The sequence below is a fragment of the Microtus oregoni genome, unplaced genomic scaffold (assembly GCF_018167655.1).
Source record: "Microtus oregoni isolate MIOR12 unplaced genomic scaffold, Mior012 000067F_000, whole genome shotgun sequence".
Classification (NCBI taxonomy): Eukaryota; Metazoa; Chordata; class Mammalia; order Rodentia; family Cricetidae; genus Microtus; species Microtus oregoni.
Window position 1 is genome coordinate 4,365,667 of NW_024543953.1, and position 25,492 is coordinate 4,391,158.

Below are 25,492 nucleotides of genomic sequence, written 5' to 3' on the forward strand. Positions count from 1 at the left end.
TGAGATTACCTCTAAGATTTTTGAGAACACTATGAAAAACAAAGGCGGCATTAATACCCTAAAATATGGCTTAACCAGTCAGATGCTTTCTATCACTTTACTTGTAATATTGTCAAATGAAAACAGACTCGCTGGAAAGGGAAACATATCCAGAACTGTAATGAAAATACATTTTCTTTTCTTTCATGTTGGGTAAGGAGTCATTCAAAGCTATGTTTTCATACAGGATCCATTCTAGATCACTATAACTGATCTCATGCTCCGGAGATACTATTTTCTGGTGGTGTTAAGAAGTGGAAAGTTTAGGGTACCAGAGTGGGCATCAAAGTCAAGAATGTAGTAAATACTGTGTATAAGACTAATGAATGAAATTATTCCAGCACAAGTACAATTCATAAAGAGTTTAATAAACAGCCACTAAACATTGCACCAAAGCATTTAGAAACACAATTTCTACAGAGAGGCAAAGGTCAAGCTTTCGTTCTAAATTCCTTAAGACGATCATTAACAGCCCCCACCCACCTCCCATCCCTACACATCCACAAGACAATACTCTTCTAGTCACAAATGTACCTACAGACACAGTCTTAAGCATAATGGGACTGGCATGCATCATCCCAGCAATGGCAAGGAAGCAGGGGATAAGGGAAATATGGGTGAAAAGGCAACCAGCAGCTAACCACACACCCCTTAGGAGCTTTGTTCAGCGGGTGTGCAGAGATTCTACTTATGGCTTTACCTTGGACCTTCTGGATACTGTGGACTAGTTGAGCTATTCAGATTCAAAGTAGCTGGGGCTGTTGTATTAAACAGTCTCATTCCTTCAAGTCATTACTTCTAGAAGTGATCTTTTTGGGTAATGCATTGTTACCTTCCTAAAGACCTTTATAATGTCAAACTGTCTTCATGACCCAGAGGGCTTACTGTAGCTGTGCTCATTCTAAGGTAAGAATGAACCTCGCTTCTCAGTTATTCCTTCATTTTGGCCCTTGGGAATGGGTGTAGGATATTTATTTATTAAAGACATTTATAAGAAGTCCAGGCAAATTATTCAAACTTCTGGGACTACCTTATAAAAATTGTGTTTATGTCTGTCCTTTTTGCTTATGTTTAAGAACAAAATGAGATCAAATGGCCTCTAATACATTATAAAATCGGTAATAAAGTTAATAATTTAACTGGCTCAAAATAAGTAGAGATATTTGTGTGAATCTGCAATTCACCCCTCATTGCAGTCGGCATCCAAAGTAGGTAAGAAGTTCTGGACATAATGGAAGCAGAGTGCCTGTGTCTGGAAGAGGAGCACGATATGTACAATATGGAAGTAAGAGGTTGGCTTTCCCCTGCTTGTGGTCATTTCTTTTGAGGCAGATTTCAGTGTTTAACCACTACCAGCCATCACATTCCATCTATTGTTTGACTAATTGCCTTGCCAGGGACTTGAGTTTCATAGGTTCCCCATCTTTGACTAATTTTTATATAGGCATTCAATCTCGATCATCTTGTGTGTATGTGTACATTTTTAATTTAACTTCAAAATGTTTGTTCTTTTTTTCCAGAAGAGTTTCCAGGCATCCATTGATCCAAAGTAAGCAATACTCCGCTGACTATAATGAGCTCGGTGTTACTTAGGCAAGGGAACTTTCCTGAAGAAGACTTATATTAAGGTGTTACTTTCCTGAGGGACTTGTTGAAACTGGAGTAGAGCTCACTTTTAATGCTTGAATGATCCAGCTAGTTCTCTTTTTTATTATACATGTTTGACACAGGTTATCCTCAATTGTTTCCACTAATTGCTAATTTAGGGGTCATATCAGAAGTTTGATAGGATTCTTTCTTCCCATTCTACCAGTTCATATGTCTAGTAGGCCCTGCTGGAGGCATAAAAGGGGCCAGATTGATAAGATTAAATGGGATATCTGGGCCTAACACCACAGTGCGTCATAATCATCCTATGCAACTCAGTTAATATGTTCCGGGATCTCAACACCTTGAACCCCACAAAGCCAAGATTTCCACTAGAAGAAGTAAGAGTCTCCTGTTCCTTCATTATTGGGCAGAGTAACATTAAACACATGCAATGCCCTCAGCTGGGGAAGACTGGCATACTAAAATGAGCAACTGGACAAATGGCAGTGTTTGACTCAATCCAAGCAATGTTCAAAGGACAAGTCATTTTTCTGTTGTTACATTTTCATTGAGGCTCATAATATGAACTGAGAAAGCAATTACACTCAGCTTGGAACAGGGTTAAAAAGAAGAATCATGAAACACATGAAGGGAGCCCTAGGTTTTGGGTGTTTGGATGCTTCATGGAGTATAATGTGCCACCACTATTATCTACTGTTTGCGGATCATGCCCTTGATAGCTGATTCCCGGTTCACATATGTAGCCCAATAGACAAGATTGAATATAGCAAAGAGCACAGGAAAGATGATGCGGGAAATTTTGTCAACCTTGCTGACACTGTTGTAGGTCTTGGTCTCAGCAGGGCTCTCCTGCACATAAGTGGCCTTGGGCGAAGCAACGACTGTTGGAGTTGAAGAAGCACTTGGAGCAGCACCCTTGGAGATGGTGGGGAACTCAGCATCCTTGGTCAGGTTCATAGGATAGGTGGTTCCCACGATGTTGAAAGTGGTGCTTGTTTTCTTTGTTGGGGCTGCTGGTGTTTTCTTCTAGAGCCATAAAAGAGAGGGGAGGGGGAGAACAAAACAAACAGTAGATGATGAATTCATTATACAAAGTACATTTGGGAACTTCAGGGAGGAAGAGCCATGAAGGACATTAATGAACCTGCTAAGTAGTAGATTTCTACAAAGGGATACTATTTTGAAAACAGAAAACCAGAATGCACCATTTTAACTATCCTAGTCAGCCCCAGTTGTCACCTTGGCACAGTCTTAAGTCACCTGAGAATGGAGCCTTAATCGAAGGATTGCCCGCATCAGGGTTGTTTTTTAGGGCATGTCTGTGGGGACCTGTTTTGATTGTTCATTGATGTTGATAGGTCTAGATCACTGTGGGCATCACTATTCTTTAAGCAGGTGGTACTAGACTATATAAGAATGTTATCTAAGCATGGGCCTTCAGATTGGCCAGCAAGCAGCATTCCTTCATAGCTTCTGCTTCAAGTTCTTGCTTGAGTTCCTGCCCCAGCTCCCCTCACTGATGGACTGTGACCTGGAAGTATAAACCAAACCAACCCTTTTCTTAGTTGTTTATAGCCAGTGTTTTATCACAGCAACAGAAAGAAAACTGAAAAAATCTGGCTATGTGTCTTTGGATAAATCATTCCTCCTTTGTGAGCTTCAGTTTCTTCATTTGTGAACTGAAGGTAAAAATAGCTGGCAGATTATTGAGAGGATCAGAAGAGAGAATGCAGTGGGAATTGCAAGGAAGAGTGAGATTTTCTATATTGCATGATTTCATCCTTCACAATAAACCTATGAAGTAGGTGACATTATTCACACTTAATATGTTAGTAAGCCTCAGATTAAGTGGCAGAACACATACTACCAATCTGAGTTCCTGACTTTTGTCCATAGACACACCATGCTGCTTTCTCTAGCACAAGGTACTCTTGGTTACCCGAGGGAAAAACTCCAAAAAGGCTGCGGCCATCAAGGGGCACACTTCCTGTGAAGAAGAGAGCTTGGTGAATCTGCAAAGTCATTCCATCTTAAAGATAATAATAAACACTATGGAATATTTCCATGCACGATCACAACAGCATGCTGCCTTCATGCACTATAAAGGTGCTTAGCAAAGGAGGGGGTGTACAAAGGTTTTCCACTCTTACCAGGCAGCTAGTAGGAGCCACACCCTCCCCACAGAGCTGAAGAAATGACCTCTTCACACATAGCGAAAGTAAAGACAGTGGCAAGATTGCTAGGACATTGCCCTTTGGAAGCTTTCCTCCCCCCCAAACATAAGCTATCCCCAAAACACAGTCAAAAGTTCTCCCTCCCCCCCCCCCCCACTCTGGTGCTACATCGAGGCTGCCAGTGTTTAGGTCCCGATTGGAATAGAGTGGCTGCATGGCACGGAGAGCAAAGGAGTTCGCTAGCTCATAACTGCAGCCCAAGGCAGTGGCCTAGTCCAGGGTGCAAAAACTCTTCTAACGTCTTCCCTCCAGTTCTTCTTCAGACACCTCAATCTCTCTCTTGATGCTTCTCAGAAGCTGGAATTAACTTCCTCACTCTCCCAGTGCCTTACCTGTTTCCTTACTAGGTTTCTCTGTTCCTGCCCTCTTCTGTTGCTTCTTTCTTCTTTTTCTTACTTCCCCAGAATTCTCATCATTTTTATCTTTCTGACATTAGATCACAGCACCATTTACCTTCCTGATCCAAATAATTGCCTTTGTACATTTATTGAATATAAACAGTGCCAAAACATACAATAGCTATTTAGAGTGAAGTAGGAAGGTTAGAAGTTATACTTCATTCCCTTTCTCCTAGGTACTCACAGCCTATTGTCAAAGAGAGCTGTGAACACATGATTGTCATAATGTGTAACCTGGGTCCTAACTGTTTTGAGTAAAGTGTTATCAGTGTACCTGCAAGTGTGGAAAAGGCAATTCAAGGGAGGCTATGAGGTTTCCAGTATGAATATTAACAATTGAACAAGAAAAAAAATTAAAAATGGTCCTCTTGTGGGACTCCTAACAGTGGGAACAGGGGCTGTCTCTGACTCTTTTACTGACTTTTGGGACCCTACTCCTCATACTGGGTAACCTTAGCCAACCTTAGTATATAGAGAGGTGCTTAGTCTTGCTGCAATTTGATATGCCATGTTTCATCGATATCCATGGGAAGTATTCCCTCTCCTGAACAGAAAACAGAGGAGGAGTAGATTTGAAGGTGAAAACAAAGGGGGAGGGACTTGGAGGAGAGGAGGAAGGGTAAACTGTGGTTAGTATGTAAAATACATTTTTAAAAAAGTTGAGCAGGCAGGAGTCAGCAAATGATAATGCGGCAAAGGCCAGTGCACAGGTGCAGACCACTGTTGGGGCATGACAACTGTTAACTGAATCACAGTGAGCACAACAAACACGGTATAAGAACTGAAGGCATAGAAAGAAAAGGCCAGATCTTTGCGCTATCCTGTGACTACTCTATTATAGGCAAAGAGCCTTTATTCCAGTGAAGGGGAAGACTCTTGGCCACTCATTGTGCTCAGAGGAATCCTGCTGAGGACAGGAAGGAGAGATTGTAGGAGTCAGGGGGTTCAGGGACATCAGAGCAAAATCCACACAGAAGACTAGCCTGGCTAATGGGAATCGGTTCCTCGTGCTGGATTGCCTTGTCCAGCCTGAATACAGGGGGATGTACTCGGTCTTATGGTATCTTGATATGCCACGCTTTGCTGATGCTCATGGGAGACCTGCCCTTCCCTGAAAGAATAAGGAGGGTTGGTGGGGAGAGGGAGTGGGAGGAGATAGGGGAGGGGAGGCTTTGGTCAGGATTAAAATAAATATAAATTAATTAATTGAAAAAAGAAAATGCCAAATATTGAAAGACCTTGTATACCACACTCTGCCTGCCTATGTTGACACCAGTATTCTTAGTCAGGGGCAGGGAGTGTGGGAAATGAGGGGTGGGAGAGCGTGCAAGATAAAGGGGTATTCATTTAAGTTAATAAACAGTCTGACTAATAAGACATTTGAAAAGCAATACTTTTCTTCTTTGTTGGAAGATTATAGCTGCATTGTTACAAGCAGAACTCAATGCCTTCTAAGAACCTTCTAAATACTTTAAATACTACACCAGGCTCACTTATAATTAGCAAAGTCATTGTGTGAATAGAGTCCCACTGCTAAATGCCTTTGCCATTAAATAAAATAGTGCTTTATTTCTTTGCCTGCTTATTAACTTGCTTAGCCATTTTTCCCCATGGATAGACAAAAGAAAAAAAAAACAAGCAAAGCAAAACAAAAAGCTAGAAAGAAAGTGAAGAAAACTTTACACTGACTTTGCTAAAAAAGCTTTTGGATGTCATCTTATAAGCTGGTTATGACTAGGTCTTTGAAACAATCACTTGGGTCAACACTTTCTTTGCATCCACATCCACTTTATGTTCTGTAGGTGACGAGAAGCAGCAGGTGATTTAATCACAGATTATTTAAGTAGTAAAGTAAAATTACCTTATGGTTTCTCTCATCATTTTCAACATAACATAATTTAATCACTACTATATTTCTACCTACATTGCCTAAAAATGAAATGAAATTGAATGTTACAGCCTACAGCAGGATGCAGAGAAGTTGCCTTTTAATGAGAGAATTCTAAGTCTTGGAGATGAAAAGTATTCTGGAGATTAACTGTAATTGTGCTGATCATTCTTGAATTGCACACTTAATTGTTTAAAAATATCTAGACGGGAAGGAGATAGGAACAAGTAGGGTGAGAGTAATCAGAATGCATTGTATACATATATGAAATTATCAAAAAAATTTTCATTACTAAAAAACAAAAATACAACATTTTACCATAATTTAAATTTCATATATCTGTATGTGACAGTTAATTTCAATTGTCAACTTGGCACAATCTGGCTTGGGAAGACAATCTTAAGTGAGAGATTTTTCTACATCAGGTTACTCCTTGGGCCATCTGTGGGTGACTATCTTGGTTGAGTTAGTTGATATGGTAACACTCACACTAAAAGTGGGTGGACACCATTCTCTGAGCTTGGGTCCTAAATGAACTGAGCAGTAGGTATGCATGCATTCATTTGTCTCTGCTCTTAACTGTGGATGGGATGTGACTGGCAGCTTCAGAATTTTGTCCCCCTACTGTCCTTCAGTGCTGGGCTGCAACCTAAAATTGTGACTTAACTAGGACATACATCTGCATTTATCTAAATAATTAAATGAATCATATTGCTGCAGTTTGGACTACCTAATTTTAACTATATATACTATGTTGCTTATGATAGTTACTTTACACAATACATTTGTAAATGAATATGAAAAATTATAAAATGAATGAAAGACCTTAATCTCAGAAAAGTCAGAAAAAAAGACAATTTGGGGATGGGGAAATAGTTCATTGAGACCAGAGTTAACCCTGCTAACATCCATGTTCACAAATGAGATTGAAATCCTAGTGCTGGGAGGACAGGCAGGGCAGTCCCTAGGGCTTGCTGGCCAGACAGTCCAGTTGAATTGGTAATGCCTAGGGAGGGCCAGTGAGAGATTCTGTTTCATAAAATGAGGTAAAAAATGAAAGAGGAAGGCAAATCAACTTATAGGGATCAGTTAAGCCTATAGAAAGGAAAGAATATGCAGATGGAAGGCCAGCTTCCTCAAAGAATGGGAGTTATCTAAACTATATATATCCAGGTTCAAGTTACAGATTAGAAGGAAAAAAAATGAAAGAAATTCAGATACTACTAGTGTTTTGAGGAGAAGAGAAAAAGATAAATATTGAGGTGAACTTCATATGAAGGTTTCCATACTCCCTGGAATGACAGTAAAAGAAAGAGTCAACAGAAGAAAATCAAATGGCAAAAAAAAAAAAACATTTAAGGAATTACTGAACACCCTTAGCCACCAGGAAAATATAAATCAAACCAACTCTGAGGAACCATCTTATACCCGTCAAAATGGCTAAAATCAAAAACACTGATGACAGCTTATTATGGAGAGGAGGTGGAGTAAGGGGAACACTCCTGCACTGCTGGTAGGAGTGCAAACTTGGACAGCCACTTTGAAAATCAGTATAGCAGTTTTTCAGAAAACTGGGAATCAACCTACCTGAAGACTCAGCAATACCACTTGTGCATATTCCCAAAGGATATACAATCCTACCACAAAGACATGTGCTCACTATGTTCATAGCAGCATTATTTGTAATAACCAGAACCTGGGAACAACCTAAATGCCCCTCGACCAAAGAATGGATAAAAAAAATGTGGTAAATTTACACAGTGGAGTATTATTCAGTGGAAAAAAACAATGGCATCATGAAATTTGCAGACAAATGGATGGAACTAGAAAAAACTTATCCTGAGTGAGGTAAACCAGACCCAGAAAGACAAACACGGTCTCATGCATAAGTGAATAGAAATAAAGCAAAGGATAACCAGGCTACAATCCACATCCCCAGAGAAGCTAGGGTGAAAAGGAGGACCCTAAGAGGGACATACTTTAAAGGTCCCGGGAAGCAGAAATATTTAAGATCTCATGGGTAAACTGGGAGGGGATAGAAGAGAGAGAATGGGTACATAAGGGATCAAGATGACTGAGTTGGGGGAGGAACACACACACACACACACACACAGAGAGAGAGAGAGAGAGAGAGAGAGAGAGAGAGAGAGAGAGAGAGAGAGCAATGAAAGAGATGTCTTGATAGAGGGAGCCATTATAGGGTTAGAGAGAAGAGAGAATCCAGGTGCTAGGGAAAGTCCCAGGAATCCATAAGGATGACCCCAGATAAGACTCCCAACAATAGTGGAGAAGATGCCTGAACTGGCCTTCCCCTATAATCAGATTAGTACCTACCCTAATTGTCATCATAGAACCTACACCAGTAACTGATGGAAGGAAACAAATGCAGTGATCCACAGCCAAGCACTGGACTGAGCGAGTTCAGTAGTAGAGAGGGAGGAGGAATCATATGAACAAGGGCAGGGGTCAAGATCATGATGGGGAAAACCACGGAGACAGCTGACCTGAGCTAATGGGAGCTTAAGGACTCTGAACTGAGAGCTGGGGGAACCTGCATAGGACCAAACTAGGCCCTCTGAATGTGGGTGACAGTTCTGTGGTTTGATCTCTTGGGGGAATCCCTGGCAGTGGGACCAGGACTCATTCCGGGTACATGAACTGGCTCTTTGGATTCCATTCCCTATAATGAGATACCATGCTCAGCCTTGATACAGGGGTGAAGGGGTTTGGTCCCACCTCAACTTGGCATGCCAGACATTGTTGACTCCCCAAGGGAAGCCTTACCCCTTCTGAGGAGTGGATGGGGGGAGGTAGGGACAGGAGAAGAGAGGAAGGAAAAACTGAGGTTGTTATATGAAATAAAAAAATAAATAAATAAAACCTTCATATATATATATATATATATATATATATATATATATATATATTAAGAAGCTAAAGGTATGGCTCAGTGGTTAAGAAGGCTAACTATGCATGCAAAAGACACAAGTTCAGTGCCCAGAACTCACGTCAAGCAGCTTCGGGGGAACCAACACCCTCTGCAATGCAGGCCTTCACCAGAAGCATACACATATGTGTATAAACACAAACACACACATGATCAAAAATAAAATAAATCTTGAAAAATATTTAAATTCAATCGTACAAGAAATAAAACTGAATATTAAAACAGAGAAGGCCTATATACTGTTTGAAGGACCAACAGAATTATATAGGGGCCAAAAGAAGTATATAAGCTCATAACCTTCACTAACCTATCAATAGCTACATTTTTTCAGCAAAAACAAAAACAAAAATCTACCTTGTACTAAAGTGACTAGGGAGTTCATGGGTGCTGATAAGTGACTGTAATCACACATTATTATAACTATCCTGAATGAAGAAACAAAAATAGAGATATCAGATTTTGAAAGACTTCATGTTATTGAATTACTAAATATTTCAAAATTGTCTGTTATAAGGCAAGTTCTCTGGTGCATGCTAGGGATGCTGCAGTGAACATTAAAACACGTCTGTGCCCTCAAGTTCCCATTCTACTGAAAGGAACATGTAGTAGGAATGTAATCAAACAAGCACAACTAGAGTTGAAGCACATAAGATGGATCAGTGCAGTGTAGCTAGAAAAAAAAAGGGTCTTTAAGAAGGTGATCCAAGAGCTGAATAAGAGAAAACAAACTCTGAAAAGATCTGAACAACCAAAGTTCAGGGAAGAATTGTGATCACAAAGGGTCAATGAAGGTATAACTATGGACCGAGAGGAATTAATGGTAATTTAAAGGGAGATTGCAAAACTGAGTTAATGATACATGCCAGAAATTCTACCTACTTTGGAGATTTGAGTAAGTAGCTTAATGTCAGCCTGGGCAACACAACAATATTCCAATCCCGGAAAAAGGCCAGGAGCGTGGTGTGTGTGTGTGTGTGTGTGTTTGTGTGTGTGTGTGTGTGTGTATGAATTTTAACTCAGAACCAATTTTTTAAACTTCCATGTGCTAGAACTAATTCTTAGAATTGAATTTACCTTTGCTTTTAGTGTCTTAATTTTAGCCTGACCTTTCAAACTTCATACATTCTTCTGATTATTTCAAAAGTTAACCATCTCTTAACAACCATATGTATTTGAATCTCCTACCTTGTATGTCTACATTTGAGTTTCAATGGACAACATATTGAGGTTTATCCCCAGGAGTCTCTGTTTAGGTTAGATCAATATCAGTTCATTGATGAATTATATTTGACTTCAGTCGGTCAACCAGTTATATCAGTTAAAACATACTACTTAAAGTGTTTTATAGAATGTAATAAAAAGTTAATCAATGAAGCTGAGGCAATGGCTCAGCAGTTCAGACAACTTGATTTTCTTGAAGAAAACATATGTTCAAGTCTCAGCACCCAAAATATAGCTCACAATTCTAATCACAGGAGATGTGATCACAGGGGATCTCTCCTGGTCTCTGGGGAGTACTGCATGCATTAGTATACTTACATACATGAAGGCAAAACAGTTACACACATAAGATAAAAATAAAATTACTTTTAAATTTAATAAGGTATCTTGATAAACTCTACAACATTTCCTGTTCTATCAGTTCATTAAACATTTATTAGAGGTCAATTTTGCATAATTTCTCCTTAGTGAACTTAAACTATATCAGTTCCTGAATTGAATTTCTCTGAAAATATCTATTTTACAGTACATTCTGGAAAGTTTTGCTTATCAGACTTGGAACCAATCAAAAACAATAAAACCTTTATGAGATTTGTTTCATTTTATTTTTCTTTTTGTAGAGCTGAACTTCAAACTTAGGACCTTGATGTCCAAGATGAGCAAACATTTTACCACAGAGTTATAATCACGAGCTTCATCTATTATAAAAACTGGAATTTTATAACCTTGATACCAAAACACCCTGAAAATCAGGGAGGTGAAGACATTTAAAATATCTGTTGCTTTAGGGTTCTGGCCAAAAATAGAATTTCAACAAGTGGCTATTATAGCCCATGAGGAGAAACAAGTTACCCTTAACTTTATATATAATCAGTTTAATATTGGTAGTAATAATATCCTAGGATTAAGGTTTTTTTTTTGAGACAGGGTTTCTCTGTAGTTTTGGAGCCTGTCCTGAAACTAGTTCTTGTAAACCAGGCTGGCCTAGAACTCACAGAGATCCTCCTGCCCCTGCCTCGCAAGTGCTGGGATTAAAGGAGTGCACCACCACCGTCCGGCCTAGTATTAAGTTTGATCACTACTTAATCACAAAGAATGGAAAATTAAGGGTATAGTCCCAAATGGGCACACGGGGGTACACACACGGGGGTACACACACACAGACACACACACACACACACACACACACGTGTGTGTGTGTGTGTGTGTGTGTGTGTGTGTGTGTGTAGAGAGAGGGGGGGGGGAGAACTTTTCAGTGAGCAAGAGGAAAATTACTACTTAGCAGAAATATTACAAGTAGTACTACCTAGGAGAATTTGTATAGACAGAAAATGATGTTCAAATTATAATGACTACAATTAACTTTCAAGTGCTCACCCTTGTCCTAATCATTCTCTGAGTCACTTCCTAAAAGGATGTTTCCACACGTAATAGGTAGTAAAGAATTGCTCTATTGCAACTTAAAGTAATAACTGATTCAAAATGTGCTACAAGAGGAAGGAATATGAGCAATAAAGATTGTTGGAGAATACACAAGAGAAACATGCAAGGCCTGAAAACAAGTTACAAACAATCATGAAATAAATGTAAGACAATTCAGGCTGGGGGATGGCTCAGTTAGTGAACTAGCTGCTATGTAAACATGAAGACCTGAGTTTTATCTCCAAAATCCATGTAAAAAGCCAGAGAATCAAGTGTCTGTAATCCCAGCACTAAAGAGATAGAGAAAGGAGATTATTAGACCTTACTGGCCAGTAAATATAGCCAAATTGGTAAACCCCTCATCCATTAGAGACCCTGTCTCCAAAGGTAAGGTATATAAGTGATTGAAGAAGATACCACAAAAATGAAACTGAATAGGAATTGTTGAAAATGATGAGAGACACAGAAAGTAGGCTTGAGAAAATGGCAATAAAATTAAATTAAAAATAATAAAGAGTTAAAAATTATTAGAGAATAAATGGTAAATATAGAAGATAACAGAAATCTCTATAGTATATATAATTACTACTTCTAAGGAAAGAACAGAACAAATCTATGATCTCAAAGCTATCCTTACACATTAAAGGCCAAGAATTGACAGCTGCTGAAGAAAATGTTTGCTAATTTTGTATCCAACTATTTTGCTGAATTTTTTTCTCAGTCATAAGAGTTTTCTGGTGGAGTCTTTAGGGATTTTACATATAAAACTAAATCATCTGAAAATAAAGATACTTTGAATTTCCCATTTTAATTTCTCATTTTTCCTTAATCGCCTTCACTTGTCTTATTGCTCTAGCAATGTTGAACAGGAGTAAGGAATGTGAGCACTATTGTTTTAGTGAAAATTATTTGATGTTTTCTACCATTATGATGATGTTGGATGAGGGCTTCCTGTATGTCTATCCTGTGTTGAGATACATCTCCTGTATCCATAGTCTCTTTAGGACTTTTATCATGATGGATGTTGGATTTTTGTCAAAGGCTTTTTCTGAATCTAATAATATGATCATATTGTTTCTGTCCTTTAGTTTATTTAAGTGGTAGATTACATGATTACATTTACTGAGTTACGTATGTTGAACTATCTCTGAATCACTGGAATGATGCTCACCTAAACATAGTATACATCTTTTGGAATTATTTAAATTAGGTATATAAGTGTTGTGGGATGATCTTTGTGTACACTGTGAAGATGTGTCTCTGTTTTATATCACCTGCCTAAGGCACCTTCTTATTGGTTTAATAAATGGTCAATATATAGGCAGGAGAAGATGGGTGGGACTTCTAGAGGGGGGGACACGGGGGAGGGGATCTGAGAGGCAGGGCTTTTTACCCGTAAGAGGCAGAGGAAGTGGGATGTTTCATTCTAATGAGAGGTAATAAGCCACATGGCCGAATATAGATTAATATAACAGGTTAATTTAATTTGTAAGAGCTAGTTGGGAACAAGCCTATGCTAAAGCCAAGCTTTTATAGTTAATAAGAGGTCTCTGTGTCATTAGTTGGGAACTCACGGTCCAAACAAAGTTCAACTACAACTGACATGCAACATAGAGGCATGTATATCCAAGTGTAGGGCCTGTGAATAGCTGGCATGCTACCCAGCAGGAGACTAGATAGAAGCACCTGCTGCAGTACAGGGTAAGAAACTTCCCAGAGCTGGGATGGATAAATGTGGCCCAGACAGTGCCTGTAGGCATAAGGCTCTGTTCTCATGGACCCAAGGAGGTTGGAGCCAGCAATCAGTGCCAATTGCTAAGCAGAGCCACAAAAGGAGATTGCAGATGCACAGAATGGCTTTGTAACACTTTTGCTAAGATTTCCTAGATCCATGGCATGTAGAAAGCCAAGTCCAGACTGAGAAAACTTAACAGGTACAGTATGCTTGAAAATGTACTTAGGTGCTGAAGAAAGAAAAGAAAATGGATATATAGAGTCATAGAAAAATAATTTAAAAATAATAAAGTCTTCTAAGAGAGAGTAAAGTAATATAAAATCAACAAGCCACATAAAGATGGGAAATATAATACAAGATATTTGGAACCTATATAATACTTTATTAACTTTAATTTTTAAATGCTAAGGAACAAAACACAACAGTCACTGGGTGACATTGGATTATGGAAAAAGCTGCTTAATTAAACAAGCCTTTATATTTTAAGGTTGTCTTAACTTTAGAATGGAAGCAGAAAATGTGTTGTCTTAGAAAAGGGTTGTAACTTTGTTTCCAAAGGGAACTAAAAGTTATGGATTCCTTTAAAATTAATAAGATCAGATGTGACTGGGAGAGACCTCCTGAAATTCTTGGCTATGGACATAAAGAAAGAAACCAAGGAAAACTACAAGACAGATGACATATTGCTGATCCCTTGACATGGGAACAGTTCTGAGAATGGATGAGACATGATAAATCTTGTTGGCTACAGAGTCCTCATTGATGTGGGATTCTCCTCTGTATGCTGTGACTACCATTGGTTAATAAAGAAAATGTCTTAGGCCTGTGATGAGGTAGAGTAAAGCGATGTGGGGAAAACAAAACTGAATGCTGGGAGAAAGGAAGCAGAGTCACAGAGAACCCATGGAGTCACTGTCAGAGACAAATGCTGGAACCTTGCTGGTAGGCCACGAGCCTCGTGGTAAAATTTAAAATAATGGAGATAGGTTAATTCTAGATGTAAGAGCTAGTTAGCAATACACTTAAGTAATTGGCCAAGTAGTGATTTAATTAATAGAGTTTCTGTGTGGTTTTTCTGGGAGAGAACTACATCCAAATTCCCAAATATTTTTTATAAATTTTGTTTACACTTAAAGGGGAATATGATAATAGAGAGTAATACTTGGCATTGGTATGGATCTTGGCTTATCAATACAAATTTAAAGTCAATTCTATTATACTATGAATATCTATTTCTGATCTTGATTAAAATAGTGTGTTTGTGCAGCTCATTTAAAAATGTAATTTGTAGAAATATAGGTTAATAGAGAATCATCTACAATAGTCAAGCTTGTAGTCATGTTATTTAGATTTTATAGATGTACAGAGATACATTTCAGACGGATAGGTATTTTTCAAACCTTTCAAAGACTACAGAATTTGGCACTTAAAATGTTTTAAGAAGTTAGGACTTTTCATGACAATGAGACTCATCTGCTCCTGGCAGTACCAGTTACTTCAAGAGGAAGACGGGCATCAGAGAGTTTTCTCAGGGAGTTTGTTAGCCATTTGGGCAAGAAACTGCTCTTGCCTGGACTTCCTGGACTGCTTCATGGTATGCTGTAAAAACTGGATAAAAGAAAAATGACTGCTGAACTTGACTAAAGGGGAGATAATCTTTTGGGGTTCCTGCTTCGTGAAAGTGTCTGTCAGACATTCTGGAGGCCACAGAAGAAAGTGACTGACAAACTGCCAATATAAGCGGACCTGTCTTTGAAATTTCCTGCTTCGTGGAAAAGTCTGCTGGATACTATGGGCCTGATGGCTAAAGAGTGGATGCCCCAACAATAAAGAAGAACTATGGGTGACTGTCCAGGCAGCAAGATGTCTCTGTCAATTCTAGAATTTTAGAAGTTGCTTACAATGTACTTCCTGTTTATTTAGGTAATATTATATCCTTATGGAGTCTTTAATGGAGTTGAAGAATTTATGGTTATAGCTTTCCTTAGTTATGATAAAGATAAACTAGATATAAATATTGTAACTGTAATTCTTGATATCTGCTTTGTTATATGTAATTTTACTATGTTAAAGTTAAAGCCTTTCTTTTTGTTTAAACAGAAAAAGGGAGGTGATGTGGGATTCCCCTCTGTATGCTGTGAATATCATTGGTTAATAAAGAAAATGCATAGGCCAGTGATAGGGTAGAGTAAAGGTAGGCGGGGAAAACTAAACTGAATGCTGGGAGAAATGAGGCGGAGTCAGCAAGAAGCCAAGGAGCCACTGCCAGAGAAAGACATGCTGAATCCTTGCTGGTAGGCCACAATCCTTGTGGTAATATATAAAATAATGGAAATGGGTTAATTCTAGATGTAAGAGCTAGCTAGCAATATGTTTAAGTAATTGGTCAAGCAGTGATTTAATTGATACAGCTTCTGTGTGGTTACTTCGAGAGTATGGGCAGCCAAAAAATGAACAAACGGCCTCCATACTACAGCTTATGATTGATTATTACATGCCATCTTTTCATATGGCGTGGATGGAGATTTATATTACAGTTTGATTATGCAGTCCAAATGAACTTAAAAAGTTGACAGACATTTTTTACCTGTTCAAACATAGAACAGAAAGCTGATTTGTACATACCCTGTATTTTATACTTGTATTAATGCATATATATGTATATATATATATGATACATTTAAAAGTTTGTATGTTTTCAGAAATAAAGGACAAGACACCAATGAAGATAATGAGAAGCTAGCATCTCAGCTGATAACTGACATTTTCTAGCTTCACGAACTACTCTAGTCAGGACTTCAGATAATCCCTATACTTTCCCATCACATAGAGACTAGACAACAAATAATACAGCTAGCTCTCCCAGGACTTGACCATTATCCCCATTTTCTAAGGTCCCCTAGAAATGCTATCACCCGCAGAAAACAGGGAGTAATTTTAGGAACATAATGGCCATATTCCCAAGAGGTGGAGTGGGTAGTTCAGTGGGTTGTAGATGTTTGTCATTATTTAAATAATTAAACATTATTTAATGTTTGTCGTTAGTTGCAAGTTGTTATTGGTCATGGTCAGGGAGGAAACTAAACAAAGGAATTTTGATTAAGGTATTTCTTTCTTTTTCTTTCCTCTATGCTTCTTTCTCTCCTATCTAGTGAAAAGGGGGGATATAGAAATGATTGGATAAAAGGGTAATTTATTGAACCTACTTTTAAACTAAAAAGCTACTACTAGTCTCGAATATTTTACATTGGTATGGATTTTTTATATTGATAAAAATTTAAGGTTGTTTTTGTTACAACATACTGTAAGTATTGTACCTATGCAATTCATTGAAAATTGTAGTATAAAGTTCTAGCCCTTGAAAGTTATTATTATAAACATTTTAGAATAATCAATATAATAATCAAACTTGTAGGGAGGGTTTAGATGTAGACATAAATAAGCTTTACTTAGCCTCATGTATTTTAGATAGATACATAGTCTTTAAACACTTCAGAGTTGCCAAATACAAATGGACTGGACATCGTAATTCCTACTTAATAACTGTTCTTATTGTATATAATTTTACTGTGTTAGAGTTAAAATCTTTCCTTCTTCTTTAGATGAAAGGGGAGAAATTTTGTGGGATAATTAATCATTTTTACACTGTGAAGATGTGTCTCTGTTTTACTTTATCCATCTAAGGTACCTTGTAATTGGTTTAATAAATAGTTAAATAGTCAGACTGGAGAAGATAGGCGGGACTTCTGGGAAGAAAGAGATACTTGGGGGAAGAATCGAAGATGTGGAAAATTTGCCAGCAAAACATCATACATGCAGTACTGAGGAGAGGTAATGAGCCACATGGCAGAACACACATTAATATAAATGGGTTAATTTAGCTTTAATAGCTAGTCAAGAATAAGCCTAAGCTAAAGTCAAGATTTATAGTTAATAAAAGTCTCTGTATCATTATTTGAGAGCTGACAGAACAACGAAAGTCCATCTATACCTAAGTATTTTATTGAGTTTTTTCCTGTATTAGTGTTCACCAGAGTTTTTGGTCTAAAATGTTTTCCTTTTTTGATTGAATCTTTGGTTTTAGAATCAGGGTAATTGTAGTGGTAAGAGCAGCAGGGCTCTGTCCCCGGCATCTGGCCGCCCGCATGGCTAGCTTATGCCCCGAAATAATTATATGGAAACTGTATTCTTTTAAACATTGCCTGGCCCATTAGTTCCAGCCTCTTATTGGTTAGCTCTTATATATTGATCTAACCCATTTCTAATAATCTGTGTAGCCCATGAGGTGGCTTATCAGGGAAGATCTTAATCTGCATCTGTCTGGAGTGGGAGAATCATGGTGACTCCTGATTTAGCTTCTTTCTCCCAGCATTCTGTTCTATTTATTCTGCCTATCTCAATTCTACCATATCAGAGGGCCAAGCAGTTTCTTTATTAATTAACCAATGAAAACAACAAATAGATACAAGACCCACCTCCATCAGGTAATAGTGGCTTCATAAAAAGAAGTTGAAAATATTCCTTCCTTTCCTATTTCGAAGAAGACCACACAACTGAGAGTATTTGGCAGTACAAATTGGTCTTAAAGGGTTAGTGAACCTAAAGAAGCTAAATAAGAAGGTGAACCCAAGGAAAAACATATAGTTATCCTCTTGCCTATGGGAAGTAGACAAAATTGCCAGGGAGGAAAGTGGGATCTTGGGGGTGGGGTGGGTTGAGGGTAAGGGGAGATGGGGAGAGAAAAGTGAGAAGGGGAGAATGGGGGGAACTTGGGGAAACAGGATGATTGGGATAAAGGAAGGCTGGACAGGGGAGCACAGAAGCACAATTCTTAGTTAAGGGAGCCACCTTAGGGCTGGCAAGAGATTTGAACCTAGAGTGGCTCCCAGGAGCCCAAGGCGATGTCCCCAGTTAGTTCCTTGGGCAGATGAGGATAGGGAACCTGAAACTACCCTATCCTATAGCAATACTGAATAATATCTTGCATATCACCATAGAACCTTCATCTGGTGATGGATGGAGATAGAGACAGAGACCCACACTGGAGCACTGGACTGAGCTCCCAAAGTCCCAATGAGGAGCAGAAGGAGGGAGAAGATGAGCAAGGAAGTCAGGACCACGAAGGGTGCACCCACCCACTGAGACAGTGGGGCTGATCTATTGGGAGCTCACCAAGGCCAGCTGGACCGTGACTGAAAAAACATGGGATAAAACCGGACTCTCTGAACATGGTGAACAATGAGGGCTGATGAGAAGCCAAGGACAATGGCACGGGGTTTTGATCCTACTTCATGTTCTGGCTTTGTGGGAGCCTAGCCAGTTTGGATGTTCACCTTCCTAGACATGGACGGAGTGGGGAAGACCTTGGACTTTCCACAGGGCAGGGAACCCTGACTGCTCTTTGGGCTGGAGAGGGAGGGGGAGAGGAGTGGGGGGAGGGGGAGAAGGGGGAGGTGGGGGAGGGAAATGGGAGGCTGGGAGGAGGGGGAAACTTTTTTTTTCTTTTCTCAATAAAAAAATATTTAAAAAAAACAGGATACAAAAATATTGGGTGGATGAGTAAGGGAAGGTGGATTTGAGAACTAACAGGGACTGAAAATGTTCAAAACATATTGAATGAAACTCTCAGAGCACTAATGAAATTTGTTATGAGACCATGTAGTGTAAAGCAAATAGATTTCACAAATGAAGCATATAGTTATATGGAAGCCTATACCATAAGATCAAGTATTCTATGATATGAGAAATTTGCAAGTTGGCTCTATTGCTGGATAGTATTCAGTGCCAGCACCGAGAATAGCAATTGAATCCTATAAAGTCTTAGAGAAAGAAGATATGAACTACAAACTTAACAACACCACAAGTATAATACAAAGACATTTGATGGGTATTTTGCCCATGCAATAAATTAGAAAATATGGTTCCAAAGAGACTTTTAAATATTTTTATACAATAGCTTTGAGATAACTAAGAAATTAAAGGAAAATATGTATATTTATATTTAAGAAAATATCACATTTAAATGTAAAAACTATGACTAAATACCAACAGGAACTATGGTTGCATAAGGTGATAGTAATATTATAAAATTTGACAAGGCTTCAATATCACTAGTACAAAGTTGAACAAGGAATAGAAAAGAGTGTGTGAAGTAGGATAAGTACACCAATTTTCTTATGTTTGTAGATGAAGTTAACATTCTTAGTTAATAAATGACAAATCAATATATAGAAGAGTCAATGTATGGCAAGGATAAAGATAAAAAAACTAGAGACACTATAACAATAAAATAAGCAAAAATCCTATGGTAGAGTAGATGGAGGAAATATAGTTTTTTTCATTTACAACAAAGTTAATAAGTTCTGTTTCAGTAAGTAATTATAGTCTACTTCTAAGATTGCGAACTCAACATTCTGTTCTATGAAATACTTCTTTTTACCCCAGCTTGAAAAGGTTTCAACACCATTTCTCTTTTGTATGATTCTTTGAATGGTGATTCTTAGATTATATTTCCAATTCTTTTAAGAATACTATATAATTTAATTTAGGTCTAGATACCTAAACTCTTCAAAATATTGAGTGATGATATATTTGATCTGAATCATGGGCAATTCCTATTAATCCAGTGAGTTTATCTTGTCTATATATCTACCTATCTAGCCAACATTTCTTCAGCTTTCATTCTTATTCAGCTGCTTTGCCAAGATGAAGACAAGGCCCTAGCAAGGAGGCAAATAATTACTTTTAATACAACTAAACTATTTTAATATCAAGAATACTCACATACAAGAAAGCCAAATCTGTCTTCAAGGTTCCTAATAGGTTCTACAGAGAAAGTAATGTTTTAGTTGGGTTTGGAAGAATGAGTAGGTCTTTACCAAAGAGGAAAAAAAAAACACTTCAGGTAGAGAATAAAAATTACACAAAGACTTGGATGAGCATTTCATTTCATTTTGACTGGAATGCAAATCAGAGAGTGAGGGGTAGAAGTGGTATTGGAGACTATTCTTCAGATGTAGATAAGACTCCAAGCTTCTGGGTAGCTCTCTATCAATGCCCCCAGAGCCTAGCACACCACATTTATATGTGACTCAGCACAACAAGACATAAACCCTATATGCTATTAGCCTTCTTTTCATAGTTCCTATTTGAACTCCAGATTGCCAGAAGCACTCCTGTTGAAAATTGGATTGATGACCCCAGTGAGTAGCACATAGCCCTGCTCAGTTCCTGCGAGCTACAGGCTGTTCACTTCTGGTCCCAATCCAGATCTCACAGGAAGTGCTTTCCAGCCCTTCCTTTACTGCAACTCACCTTCATCTCCAGGGTTTCTGGTACCTTCTTGCCTTCCCAAGCCCAGCTCCGCTTGGTGAAGTAGTTGACAGTAGCAAATTCAATCAGTGCAGAAAACACAAAGGCATAACAGACGGCTATGAACCAGTCCATGGCCGTCGCATATGCCACTTTAGGTAAGGAGTTTCTGGCACTGATACTCAAGGTGGTCATAGTGAGAACAGTGGTGACACCTGAGGAGAGAAAAGTCAAGAGCCAGTTGCAACTGAAAAACACTGGCAGTGTACTTGATGGGGTAACCAACTTCCCACCTGAAAGGAAGTGTTTCACCACACTCAGTAGACCCCTTAGCTTGTGTTGTCTGTGGAGTAGCCTGATGTATTTTTTCTGTAATAAAATATACTTCCCCTTTGCTTCAAGTAATAGTCTGTTTTTAAAGTAAATTGTACAGAATGTCAAGGCCAGATAGATCAACCTAGGAACCACTTTATTCTAACTGCCATAAGAATTAGATTCTTCAGTGCGGTACCTCTATTGCTGTCCCCTAGCCTCTGAGTAAGCATTTATGCTGAAGAATAAGTAGCCTGTTTTATTGTAAGAGGAGTTCTAAATTAGAAAGACATATTTTTGAGCCAAATTAGCTTCCTATAATGATCAGCCTACTGATGAATCTCAGTGTTCTTTCTGTGAGCCAACAAGAAGAAAAAATGTACTCCCTCATCTCCAGGATAGGCCTGTGGAGACCCAAGAAAAGTCTTTTCATCTCCAGAGTGATGGAGATCAATGTTTGCCTCATGTCCTACTTTTGCTCACCTTTCTCTCAGCCCTGGTAGTTTTCGTTTGACGAGCCTGAAACTGAGGCCATGATTCAGAGCATAGGTCAGAGTTCAGTCTGGTTCCTACTTCTTGTTATTGTGATGTTCTTCTGATAAGGAAACAAACTACTATGGGACATGTTTCTGTAGCTGCTTCCAGTTCTAGGTCGCAACTGAGCTATATCTTGTAAGCTTTGGTAGAACTAGAACTTTTTTGGCTGACACTCATTTTGTACCTTGGTAATTCCTTTAATCCCTCTGTGCCTTATTTCTCCCATCTGTGAGTATCAGATGATCTGGGACTTAAAAATTCCCAAACTCAATCAGATTTGAAGGAGAAATGATCACAATCTCATTCTGCTTGTTGAAAAGCTGAGGAGGATGAGAAATCTGTGCATGAATCAAGTTGGGCACAGAATGAAATGCTGATGGGGTGGGATGCTAAAGAATAAGGCAACAAAAGGAGTCCCTGGCTCTATTAGCTCTTCTCTGGTGTGGCTCCTTTGAATTCCTTACTTGCACATATGCTGTATACATGAAAATCTAGACTGGATAAGAATTTGCAATAAAGACCCTAAAGGTTGACCTTTGCAGAAACTTAGCAGCAGAGCTGAGTTGCAAAAATACGGCTTAAACAATGCGAGGATAAGCTATAATGTTAGTACTTACAAACAAAACAACTGATAATAGACTCGAACCTCACCAACCCTAATATACCAAGAAAGGAGTGTATGAGTGATGTACACTTGGTACTTATATATGAAGTTCTCAGAAAAATTAAATTGAGAAAAAGGAAGTAGAGCCTTATGTGAGAAATAAACCATTTCATTCATGGCTATGAGCAAGGGCATGGTCTGCCTAAGAATGTCTATAGCAAATGTACTGTAGCACAAATGCTCTGATTCTTATCTCAATGGAGAGTTTTTTAACTTTAACCCTTGAGACTTAATTAGACCCGTTACATTATGGAGAGTTCTTAGCTGATCAGAGTTGTGGGGGCTCTCAATTAAGCATTCTATATACTTCATAGAGTGTCTTGGCTTTTAAAATGAGAGCCAGTCTTACAGTGATTCTATTTTAAGACTGGTTCAGAAAGCTCTTATTTAAGGACTAAGGTAGAACTGGTTGACCTCGCTTCCTATCAGTACTTCTAGTACACTTACTTGTTAAGATGTGTCTGTTCTACTAAACTGCATGATGAGGGGAACCAACATGACTTCTCAAGATTCGTTTATGAATCTTACACTCCCTTCTTGCTCTCAGCCCCACACCCAGTTTCATGGCATTATTATCCAGTATGTGCTCATTTGTGTCTGGATACATTCATTTGGTGTAATAGTTTGGGTTTATTCGTGTTTCATATATCTTGAGAGTAATTTTCTTGATTTCAGGATGAGTCCATAGTTTTAGTGTAACCTAATTTGTTCATCTATTAATTTATAAATGAGCATCTGAATGTTTCCAATATTCAACACATAATAAAATGTCTAAACAAATTGTGTTAGGTATTTATGTAAGTATCCTTACATTTCTCTTCATAAATACCTAAAGATGAAACGGCAAGGTTATATGGTATGAATATGTTTAAGTTTATAGGACATTGCCAAGTTTATTAAAAATAGTTGTACATTTACCAGTTCTAAGAGATATAAACAATTCCTAGTCACTATGTACCTTTGATTTATGAAAATTTTATGCTAATTGATATTTTTCAATAATAATGAAAATATATAGAATAATTTTTCTTTTTCCATATCAACTTACATAGATTACATTAGACCACAGTATTTTCCTTATAAGTTATTGCCATTATTTATAATTTAATGCACTTACTATGACTCATTTATTTATTATTTTTATTAATAATTTCAACATTACTACTAAGATTTTTTCCTTTCATTTAGTGAACAGCCATCAGTATTTTTCTCTTCTTTTTCTCTTTCTTTCTTTTTTGGTTTTTCAAGTCAGGATTTCTCAGTGTAGCCCTGGCTATCCTGGAATTCTCTCTGTAGATCAGGTTAGTTTCAAACTCAGAGATCCACCTACCTCTGCCTCCTGAGTGCTGGGATTAAAGGCATGCACCACTACTGGGCATTGGTGGACATGGGAAAGTCTAATAATAATAATCACAAATTTGCATTCTTCCAACTCATCTTGCTAGGGCTTATAGATTTCCTTCTAATTGTAACTTTATATCCTTCTTTAGATAAGGCCAGTTTTAGGCTAGCTATTATCTGTATTTTTTTCCCTTCTGTCATTATACTGTATTATGCCTTCTCAGTGAATCTCATGTCATTTCTTTCTGTGCATTTCATTTTTGTCTTTTTAGGTGTTTTCTTTTTAATCTATCTTTCTTATTTTATTTAGATAATATTTTTTTTCATTTATTTTACATACTGAGCACAGTTTCATCAAAAGGCAGCTAAATGTCAGCACAAGTCTTGGTCTCACTGCTAGGAACCTTACACACAGAGCAAGCTACACAACTGTCACGTACATGCAGAGGGCCTAGCTTGTTCCCATGAGGCTCCTTAACTATTATTCCAGAGTCCATGAGCTCACACCATTCAGGGGTAACTTAACTATGTTTAAATAAATTATTATTTATTTATATTTTCAAGTTCCACGATAACCAATATGCTTCTTCCCCCAGTCTTTCTCTTACGTTTTTCCTCATTGATTTCTTTTATTTATAAATATTCATCAGGGCCATTTGAAAGTCTCCAATTACTCCAACATGTATAATCTTACAGGTTTGTATTTCTGTGACATAATTCATTTACAATAAGACAACATATCTTTCATATCTGAGCTCTTTGGAGAAATGTATACAATTATATCACTGTGTGGCTAGTCATCAATGCATTTTTGTGAATTAAATATATGAACATTCTTGTGGAAGTGCTTTCATTTAATGTATTTTATTACATTATTCATTTCAATTGGTTATATATGTAAGAGAAGAATATCCAGATTAGGGGGTTTATGTAAAATGATACAACCGTTTTGGAAAATGTTTGACCAAGTCTTACAAAGTTAAAGTACATATTCCACAAGATACATGGACATTGTATGTTTTTTCTGTTTTATTCCAAGAGCATCATATTTTTAATTTTGGTATTTAAGTCTATGAATAACTTTCAATTCTGTCTCTCCAATGGTATCTTTGTGGTAAATCAAGTTTCCATATACTAGAGAATACTTCCAAGCTCATTGTAGTGTTTCATTTACTTTTTTCTTTACACCAAAACAATGCTACCTTAATGACTATTGCGTTTTAATCATTCTGAAACCCTATGGGGCCTGTCTTTCCACTCTGTTCTTATTCAAGAAGATATTGACTATCCTTGGATCTTTGTATTTAATTTTTAAATTAGCCTTTCAAGTTGGAGGTTTTCTCATGATGCAGTTACTGCAAATAAGAATTCTGAATTAGTATGAGCCCATTTTAAACTATAAAAAGAATAAATTCTCATGGAAGCCTGCATTTTACACATAGCTCAGGCCAAAATCAAAATGCTTTCACATTATCTCTCTATTCTATGTGTAATTTCTTAATGTTCTCTTATATTGAGGTCACAACCATTCAATGGTATTGGACTTGTGGGAATGATATTTTGTCTTAATTTCTTCTGGTTGATGTAACAAGTTATCACATATCTAGTGGCTTAAAACACCACAAACCTATAATTACAGATTACACAATAAGCCTGAAACTAGTTTTAATGAGTTAAGGTCAATCTTGACCAGAGCTCCACTTCCTCTGAAGGTTCTGGTATAACAATAATAATCTACTGCCTTTTGCAGTTTTTCAAGTTACACCAATTGCATTTTTTTTTGCTAGTGAGCCCTTTCTTCTTCCTATAAGGCAACAACAGAACATCTTCCA

At 37.9% G+C, this 25,492-nt stretch overlaps 1 protein-coding gene across 2 annotated transcripts in view; it reads right to left on the reverse strand.

Annotated features, from left to right (window-relative positions):
* Positions 1-386: 386 nt before the first annotated feature.
* The window catches only part of Gabra3 (gamma-aminobutyric acid type A receptor subunit alpha3), a 219,839-nt gene continuing 194,733 nt past the window's right edge, over positions 387-25,492 (reverse strand). For both annotated transcript variants that reach the window (XM_041640993.1, XM_041640991.1), the window contains exons 9-10: positions 20,810-21,021; positions 387-2,676 (exon numbers count right to left, since the gene is read on the reverse strand). In XM_041640993.1, the coding sequence (XP_041496927.1) occupies positions 2,341-2,676; positions 20,810-21,021 (548 nt within the window). In that variant the 3' untranslated portion in view covers positions 387-2,340. The remainder of the gene's footprint in view (positions 2,677-20,809; positions 21,022-25,492) is intronic.